The sequence below is a fragment of the Ranitomeya imitator genome, chromosome 1 (assembly GCF_032444005.1).
Source record: "Ranitomeya imitator isolate aRanImi1 chromosome 1, aRanImi1.pri, whole genome shotgun sequence".
NCBI classification, from domain to species: Eukaryota; Metazoa; Chordata; class Amphibia; order Anura; family Dendrobatidae; genus Ranitomeya; species Ranitomeya imitator.
In genome coordinates, this window is record NC_091282.1 from 726,967,027 (window position 1) to 726,977,177 (window position 10,151).

The 10,151-nt window shown below is 48.4% G+C and overlaps 1 protein-coding gene across 1 annotated transcript in view; it reads right to left on the reverse strand.

Moving 5' to 3' along the window:
- TBPL2 (TATA-box binding protein like 2) overlaps nt 1-9,568 on the reverse strand; it is a 50,488-nt gene extending 40,920 nt beyond the window's left edge. The window contains exons 1-2 of the mRNA XM_069745630.1: nt 9,518-9,568; nt 7,228-7,607 (exon numbers count right to left, since the gene is read on the reverse strand). Of these exons, the coding sequence (XP_069601731.1) occupies nt 7,228-7,607; nt 9,518-9,568 (431 nt within the window). The remainder of the gene's footprint in view (nt 1-7,227; nt 7,608-9,517) is intronic.
- Nucleotides 9,569-10,151: the final 583 nt, after the last annotated feature.

The window sequence follows — 10,151 nt, forward strand, 5'->3', positions numbered from 1 at the left end:
TACTACGTTACTGTGCGCAAGGGGAAGGCTACTGATTTCCATCTGGATAAGGGGACTCTGGAATTGCCATCAGACTGGCCGGACTCTGCCTACCCCGTCATCCAGCACTCTGGACTGTGGATGCTGAAGCCTTCAGTAAAGGTAAAGAGACTGCACCCATTGTGGCCTCATTATTCACCGCGCCTTGCACCATCCACCATCTCCACTTCTGGGAAGCCCTGGGGACATACTTCACCTGTGGGAAGGTATACATTCTAGCTTTCATTCCATCACCCCAGCGGACCCCTAAGCAGCGTCGGTCTCCCTGACCAAATACCACAGGTGGCGTCACGAACACTACTGCTATCTACGAACTCTGCCTTTTATTGAGCGCCCCTCATAGGGCCACGGTCCGGGTCAGGCCACCGTGACATCCTCACTGAGGGAACTGAAGGACCTGGTACAGAGTACCCCATTGCCCTTATGTGGGGGCGATCCACTAGCACAGACACTGACTGAGGGTTGGTGCTAGCTGGTCCCTGAATCTGGTTACTTTGCAGACAAGGTTGATCTGATGATCTCTGGGTAGAGACGATGTCCTTTCTTTTGAGTCCAGTGGAACCAAAAAAAAAAAAATTCTCCTTGTGGAGGGGTGGATCTCTGATTTTTCCAGATTCGGGATCCAGCCCAGGAACTGTAATATCTCCAGTGTCCTTGTTTCCAGATGAGGGGGGGGAGGGGGTAGATGGGGATGACAAGGTAGTCCAAATATGGGACAATGCATATTCCCCGTCAACGGATGAAAATCATTGCCCCCGCTATAATTTTTGTAAAGACCCGTGGGGCTGATGAGATGCCAAATGGTAGGTCATTGAATTGGAAATGTTTGATTTGCTGCCCCTGGGAGACTGTGAATCTGAGCAATTTTCTGTGTTCTGGGTGGATTGGTACATGGTAGTACGCATCCCTCAGACCCACAGTTGCCATTACCCAATTTTGTCCGATGAGGGGGATTACCGACCTGATTGTTTCCATCTTGAATCTTATGTACCGGACTGAATCGTTTAATGGTTTCAGGTTTATGATGATTCTGTTCTTCCCCAGCAGTTTTGTTATTAGAAAGACGTGAATGGCCACATCCTTCCTCCAGCTTCGGGACCTGCGATATCACATTTGAATGGAGCAGATTTTGTAGATCCTTCAACAAAGTTTGAGGTGTGGAGTTTGTAGAGAGGTTTTCCCTCAAGCATTGTGGGGGAGGTCTCTCGAATTCTATTTTTAGTCCATCTCGTATGGTACGAAGGACCCACTGATTTGCAGAGATGGATTGCCACTGGGTGAAAAAGACGACCCCCGACCGGAGCATCGTCATTGCTTATCTGGGGTTTGTTGAGTTTGAGGGACAATGATGTTCTTGCCCCTGCCTCCTTTGGGATAACTCCATCTCCCCGTTTTGCCTCTTCCTCTCTGTGAAGATTGGTCACAGGAGGGACGAAAAAAGCGTTTAGGAATTTTTTGTTCAGGGAGAGATTTCTTTTTATCTGCTGCCTTATCGAAGATATCATCCAGAATGGGTCCAAATACATTATGGCCCTGGAAGGGGATGCTACACAACTTAGACTTGGAGACGAAGTCGCCCCCCCCAGGATTTTATCCACAGTGCTCTCCTGGACGAGTTGGAGAGGACGGCAGCTTTTGCGGCTACTCAGACAGATTCAGCTGAGGCGTCTGCTAGGAACCCAGTTGCTTTCTGTAGTAAGGATAGGGAGTCTAAAATCTCCTCTCTTGGGGTGCCCTGTGTTAAATGATCTTCCAGCTTGCGTAACCAGACGAACAGGGATCTGGCCACGCAAGTGGAGGCCATGTTAGATTTTAGTAAATTTGTGGAGGTGTCCCAGGACTTTTTTAATAAGCTCTCTATCTTTTGATCCATCGGATCCTTGAGCTGGGAAGAGTCCTCAAAGGGAAGGGCTGTTTTCTTAGTTGCTATGGACACCTGCACATCCACTTTTAGGGTCTCCCATAAGAAGTTCTCCATCTAAGGGAAATCTGTTCTTTAGCTCTGAGGGAATATTAAGACCCTTTTCAGGGAGGCCCCATTCATGTAGAATTAAGGTGCCATCACACAACGATATCGTTGCTTTTTGTGACGTAGCAACGATATCGTTAAGCGTGACAGCGACCAACGATCAAGCCCCTGCTGGGAGATCGCTGGTCGCTGGGGAAAGTCCAGGACTTTATTTAATCGCTGAATCGGCGTGTGTGACGCCGATTCAGCGATGTCTTCACTGGTAACCAAGGTAAACATCGGGTTACTAAGCGCGGCCCTGCGATATTTACCCTGGTTACCATTGTAAAAGTAAACAAAAACAAAAAAAACACACACTACATGCTTACATTCTTGTCACGTTCCTCAGCGTCAGCTTCCCCGTGTCCCCCAGTGTCAGCGCCGGCCAACCGTAAAGCAAAGCACAGCGGTGACGTCACCGCTCTGCTTTCCGGCCAGCACTTACACAGTGCAGGGAAGCTGACGCTGGAGGACGCGACAGGAATGTAAGTATGTAGTGTTTTTTTTTACTTTTACAATGGTAACCAGGGTAAACATCGGGTTACTAAGTGCGGCCCTGCGCTTAGTAACCCGATGTTTACCCGGGGACTTCGGGATCGTTGGTCGCTGGAGAGCTGTCTGTGTGACAGCTCTCCAGCGACCAAACAGCGACGCTGCAGCGATCGACAGTTGTCTAGATCGCTGCAGCATCGCTTAATGCGATGGCACCTTTAGATTCTGGATATTCTTATGCACAGGAAAGCCTTTTTGATCTTTGGGCTTTAGACCCTCAAATATTTCGTCCTGTACCGCAAGTTTAACTTCCTCCTCCTCCACACCCATGGTGCCTCTTACTAATTATTAGGTCACTCATATCCTCAGAATTAAAATACTTTTTGGTATCCGATTTAACCTCTTTCTGACCTCGGACGGGATAGGACGGGATAGTACGTCCGAGGTCAGATACAGCACTTTGATGCAGGGCTTCGGCGGTGAGCCCACAAAGCCGGGACATGTCAGCTGTTTTGAACAGCTGACACGTGCCCACAATAGCAGCGGGTGAAATCGTGATTCACCCGCCGCTATTAACTAGTTAAATGCCGCTGTCAAATGCTGACAGCGGCATTTAACCAGCGCTTCCAGCCGGGCGGACGGAAATGAGCGCATCGCTGACCCCCATCACATGATCGGGGGTCAGCGATGCTTCTGCATTGTAACCATAGAGTTCCTTGAGACCTCTATGGTTACTGATGCCGGCCTGCTGTGAGTGGAGCGCCCCCGAGCGCAGCGGGGTACTCTGATCCGAGCCCTTCGGTTCTAAAGGGGGATGTTACGGTGGCTGACCCGGTCCGTGGCCCTAGGGGCGTCCGTTGTAAATTAGGGGGGAAAGGTCATTAAAGGGATAATGTTCGTGTCGCCACCTGTGGTATTCAGTCAGGGTGACCGACGCTGCTTAGGGGTCCGCTGGGGTGAGGTTATGGCAGCTAGATGGTATACCTTCCCACAGGTGAAGTATGTCCCCAGGGCTTCCCAGTGTATAGATGGTGGATGGTGAGAGGCGCAGTAAAGAATGAGGACACAAGGTTGCAGTCTCTTTACCGGAGGCTTCAGTGTCCACAGTCCAGAGCACCAGATCACAGGGTAAGCAGAGTCCAACCGGTCTGAAGGCAAATCCAGAGTTCCCTTATCCAGGTGGAAATCCGTAGCCTTCCTCTAGCGCTTGAGTGTTGTAGTCCCTCCCTGCTGAGCTTCTCGGTGAGGTCCTCATAGCTATTGTAGATGTAACGTCTCTTTCACGCTGTCCCTCTGATGGATAGGATACGACAAACCCGTATGACTGATGGCCTGAGGAGTTTTTCAGGGACTCTATCACGCCCCGGCCCCCACAAGTTGCCACCGTGCCTCCTGGGTATATGGTCGGGCAGCCAACGTGGAATTAACTGTCCTGCCAGTCTCTGAAGTAGAGCGTAGAGATCATTACTCCCTCAGTATTCTGGCTACCCGCTTCAGGGAGCAGCCTGTTGTGAATTCTGTGGTCGAGCTCCCTCCTGTGGTCACAAGTGGTACTTCGGCTGATCCTGTCTATGGGCTTCCGTTGGTGGATGTGAGTGGTACTGCGGCTTCTGGGTTTCCTTCCTCAGGTGATGAGGTTAAGTCGTTAGGTGCTGCTCTATTTAACTCCACCTAGTGCTTTGATCCTGGCCTCCAGTCAATGTTCTAGTATTGGTCTTGCTTCCTCCTGGATCGTTCCTGTGGCCTGTCTATCCTGCATAAGCTAAGTTTTGCTTGTGTTGTTTTTGTTTGCTATTTTTTCTGTCCAGCTTGCTATATTGGTTTTTCTTGCTTGCTGGAAGCTCTGGGACGCAGAGGGAGCACCTCCGTACCGTTAGTCGGTGCGGAGGGTCTTTTTGCCCCCTCTGCGTGCTTGTTTGTAGGGTTTTTTGTTGACCGCAAAGCAATCTTTCCTATCTTCGGTCTGTTCAGTAAGTTGGGCCTCACTTTGCTAAATCCATTTCATCTCTGCGTTTGTATTTTCATCTCAACTCACAGTCATATGTGGGGGGCTGCCTTTTCCTTTGGGGTATTTCTCCGAGGCAAGGTAGGCTTATTTTTCTATCTTAGGGCTAGCTAGTTTCTCAGGCTGTGCTTGAGGCGCATAGGTCTGGTCAGGAGCGCTCCACGGCTGCCTCTAGTGTGGTTGGATAGGATTAGGGATTGCGGTCAGCAGAGTTCCCACGTCTCAGAGCTCGTCCTATGTTTTTTGGTTATTGTCAGGTCACTTGTGTGCTCTGAACTTCAAGGTCCATTGTGGTTCTGAATTACCTATTCATAACAGCAGCCTTTTACAGGGCAGAACTCCTAGTTTCCTCTCCTTTTGCTATGACTTTGTTTCTCACTCACTACAAGACAATTCCCTTCTGATGTCTCCTTCTTAGGATGCTGCCGCACATGGGGCAGGCGCAGCTCCGTGGACTCTCATCCTCGCAGACCTCAGTCTCCCTCTCTCTCCAGCCAGCTTCTCCCTTCTTCCTATCCAGACTACCAGTTTTACCTTGTTGTGAGGAGTGTCCTAATAGATAGAAGCATGGCTCCCCCTGGCAACCTGGAGTGTGAAGTGTGTTGTGTGGTTTGTGATACCTGATAGGGTGATCTCCTTTATTGCCTTCAGACGTAGCACCACCCCCTGGGAGAAGAGCGACAAAAAAAAAAAAAAAAAACCCACAAACAAACAAGGGATTAACCTGATCGCTAAACGGTGTAGCAAGAAAAAAAAAAAAAAAATTGAAACGCCAGAATTACTCTTTTTGGTTGCCGCGACCTTGCATTAAAATGCAATAACGGGCGATCAAAAGAACGTATCTGCACTAAAATGCTATTAAAATTGCCAGCTCAGCATGCAAAAAATAAGCCCTCACCCGACCCCAGATAATGAAAAATGGAGACGCTACGGGTATCGGTATCGGATACGGGTATCGGAAAATGGCACAATTTTTTTTTTTTTTTTTTTAGCGAAGTTTGGAATTTTTTTTCACCACTTACACCACTTAGATAAAAGAGAACCTAGCCATGTTTGGTGTCTATGAACTCGTAATGACCTATAAAATCATAATGGCAGGTGAGTTTTTAGTGAACCTAGTGAACCTAGTAAAAAAGCCAGTCAAAAAACAAGTGTGGGATTGCACTTTTTTTTGCAATTTCACCGCACTTGGAATCTTTTTCCCTGTTTTCTAGTACACGACATGCTAAAACCAATGAGGTCGTTCAAAAGTACAACTTGTTTCGCAAAAAATAAGCCCTCACATGGCCATATTGATAGAAAAATAAAAAAGTTATGGCTCTGGGAAAAAGGGGAGCAAAAAACGAACCAGGAAAAACGGAAAATCCCAAGGTCATGAAGGGGTTAAGGGTGGGGGTGGAAGTGGAGCCTTCATTTTTCCCCCAAGCATCCTCCGAACCAGAGTATTGAATCTCTCCCGAGTCTGAATCGGATTCTACTGGGGCCTTTTTTCTCTTTTTAAAAGGAGTAGGTTGAGGCACTGGGATCTGGGTGAAGGTAGCCATGGAAAAGTGGACCTCCTCTTTAATGAGGGATCTCATGCTATCCAGAAGAGCTGCTCAGCGTGTTGGACCTCATCTGTACAGGATTGGCAGTTTTTTCCCCATATGTAGATGGGAGTCTGGCTGCACACACTTTACATTTGCGGCTTGTTCTCCTAGGGTCAGAGACTTTCTCCCTATAAGAGAGAAAAAGGGTGTGCTAAGCCGCTTGTAGTAATGTATATAGGATAGCTGGGCCCAACACCTGCTACTTACGGTAGGAGAGGGTACGCAGAGTTCTGCAGATACAGAGCAAGGGAGTTTGTCACTGTCCATATCCGTCACAGAAGTGGCTGTAAGACAGGCTTACCTTGCCACCCGGATCTTTTAAATGTGATCGTGGGCCAGCGTCATTGTGCTCCTCCTCCCCTTGCCTGATTGGGGGGATCCTTCCCAGAACGCCCAGGTATTGCAGCCTTGGTGGGCCGGCTGACGAGCTACGAGAAAACACCCGCCAGCTCATGCTCCATTGTGGAAAGCACCTAGGATGACCCGGAAGTGAAGCACGTCACCCGGAAGTGAAGCAGCAAACGCCACAGCATCCGAGACGCGCCACCTCCGACGTGCAGCATGGGAGGAGGCACCCGGTATGCACGTCACCTCCCCGCATTACCCCCAGAGGAGGCGCAGGAGGGGCGGGAAGGTCCCGAGTCCCACCAAAGCGAGGAGACGGGAGCAGCACCAGAGGAGGGGAGACAGACCTCAGCTGCCTGGCTTGTCAGGTATGTGTGGAGCTCCGATTGCTGGCCACGGCAGCCCCTTCAGATCCTCTCCATGCCCCATAGAGGACAGGAAAACACTGGTGGTTGCAGGAAGGGGAGGAGTATTTAACCTCTGTGTTCCTGTCCCCTATTAGGGCGGGGAAGGCAACCTCTGAAGTGGCTGTCGTGGAAGGTGACTAGAGAAAACACCTGCGTTTTCTGCCAAGAGCTGCTGATTTAGTGCAGAAAACCACAGGCAAATCTGCAACATGTGCGCATACCCGGAGCCTCTCTACTTGAGCAGATTGGCTGCAGCGCCATCTGTTCTTTCAGATTTGCATCATATGAGCCAAACAATGAGCAAATATCCATCCATTCTCCTTTACAATGAGTGTTACTTACTGTAATTGAGGGACAATTCCAGAGGCCTCTGATACTGGGGTCATGGGGGTCATCGGAGTCATGGGGGTGATCGGCAGGGGGCAGAGGTTCGAGGCATCTCTGTTCTCAGACGGGGTGAACGGCTGTGACAATACTGACGACTCCATACAAATCCCACTATCCTGCAGCTGTGAGGAGTACTGCTGGCCTTGGTTCGTCTCTTCATGATCAGGATTCAAGTCATCAGGCAGAAAGCTCAGATCCACAGAGGAGAAGTCAGCCGACAGGTCTTTGGAAGGATCCAGAGCGGATCCATACGACGTGTTTGGGAGTGGTTGTATATTCAAGTCATCATATGGCGTCATAGAAGAGAACATGTCCGGTGTAGAGGAGCAGTTGTCCTAAGGAGAAGGGCACAAAAGCCTCAATGCCATTAAAAAATAAAAATAAATAAAAAAAATAAAAAATGACAAACGCTACAAACAGACATGAAAAATAGGAATGGCTCCCTCACGTGCGGTAGTTTTAGTAAGGTCACAGTCTGGATATCGGCCAACGTTGGAAAAACACAGATCCAGGATATTCCAGGGACCTTTAGGCTATGTGCACACGTTGCAGATTTGGCTCTGGATCTGCAGCAGTTTTCCATGCGGTGTACAGTACCATGTAAATCTATGGAAAACAAAAACGCAGAGCACATACTGCGCGGAAACATAGCGGTTTACTTTCTGCAGCATTTTACATCTATTCCATTATAGGAATCCGCAGGTGTAAAAACGCAGGGGAAATCCGCAGGTTATTTTACCTGCGGATTCTGCAGAATTCACGTGGAAAAATCTGCAATAGAATCCACAACGTGTGCACATACACTTAGGCCTTGCTTCCTCCTACTGTGTCAGCTGCATTTTCTCTTTATGCAAAGAAATGAATGCGATTTCATAAGAACTCCCATCGTCTATGCGGTTTTTTTTTTCCTTTAAAAGCTTCTATGGATGCACTACCCCTGCTACATTCATTGTCTATGGGACTGACATCAGAAGTTCAGTGCTTCACATCTACGTCTGATAGACGACGAATGGAGCAGAAGTAGGTCATGTGCGCGTATGCCCCAAACAAGGCCGGGCCCAATTCCCAGGATCTAGAGCCCTGACTGTCAGTGCTGGGTAAGTCCATGACCACAGACATGCTCTGCCTCCACAGAGCAGCGGAGGGGGGGGGGGGGAACAGTAAGAGTTAATTCATAAGGAGAGTTACCCCCAAAATGCAAACTACACAAAGCTATATAAAGCTGCAGTTCCATTACCCCTCTCCCCCACTTTAAAACACACACACACCAGCATTTTAGCACTTTCCCTGATCTTGATTGACAGCGTTTGTTTCCCCGAGTGAGTGCTGACTTAAGGGGGTTGTCCAGGTTTTGTTTCCCCGAGCGAGTGCTGACTTAAGGGGGTTGTCCAGGTTTCACAGGAGTTTGCAATTACTTTAGGGAACAGCAGACATGCGAGCCCCCACATTGTGCACACTGTCAGGATTCTCCAGCGCTAGCTGTGAGAGCGGTCATGTGACTGCAAACTTCCGGCCACATTCTAACTAGACATGCACAAACTCATTTAATACAAGTGAACTGAGCGAAGCCGCACACGTCTAGTCAGAATATCTAGGAGTACGTATAGCACAAACTTGCAGTCATATGCCTGCTTGGTCATGCCAGCGACTCCTCACACCGCATACAGTGTGAGGATTCACAAATCCGCAGGCAGAGTAAGAGCAGATGTCATGAAAAACCTGGACAACCCCTTTAGCTCAATCTTCCATTGTGCGCACAGACACTAGAAGAGTCCAGCAGCACCGACACTGCCGGTACACTGATCCCTGACAGCCGATCACTACACTTGTGGCTGTATCAGTACAGCAAGCAGTGGCAGACAGGAGCCAGAGCGCGTCCGCACCCACACTGTGCACCGCTGGTCGCCCCAAGTGTCAGCCCAGATATGGACTGGGTCCTAGTGCCATTATGGTTACCACCTAGATATTGATATCTTAGGGACAAAAAAAAAAAAAAATTACAATTGATGCATCCCATAAAAGGTTTACCATCAATGTTAGTTTTTATATTTTGGCAGATCAGTGCAAAGTTTTTTTTTTTTTTTTTTTTTTTTTTTAACATTTTACACCAGGTACAGTGTAACAGTATTTTAGAAGGGGTTGATCATCTTGCAGCTGCACATACAGAAGACCATTTTCCACACAATGCATGAAGGAAGGGAAGATATATTTCCCTGGTAGTCCAACTCCAGCATAGGGTACATACCTCTGCATCACACTGGTCCAAGTATCTTTCCAATGAAGATTCTCCATCCATTTTGCAAACCTTCCAACACCAGCAAGTCTCCTCTGAAAAAGAGTAAACCTCCCAGAATTCATATTTTCACACCTCATCTCCATAGAAAAGGGGCGCACACCACCCGAGCAGGCACATACAAATAGGGATCCTTAGTGATCACACCTGTGCGGCCCTGGCTCTCCCCTATAAAACACCACCAGCCCAGGTGATTGCTCAGGTGTGCGGCTCTGTGATTGCCTCACCTGGAGGCGCCTCTATATAGTGCATGCTGTGGATGTCACTTTGGTGCAAAATTGCTGAGCAAATGTGATCTGTATTTTATGCAACAAAAGTCAAGTGATTGCATATTATACGCATGGTATTGTGTTGTGATCGCGTGCCATCCCTTGTAGATTGTGAGCCCTCGCGGGCAGGGTTCTCTCTCCTCCTGTACCAGTTGTGACTTGTATTGTTTAAGATTATTGTACTTGTTTTTATTATGTATACCCCTCCTCACATGTAAAGCACCATGGAATAAATGGCGCTATAATAATAATATACTACCTGCAATAAAAGTGGAGGGAGGGTATCCAATTGCTTATATTTAGTTATTGTGGGAAAA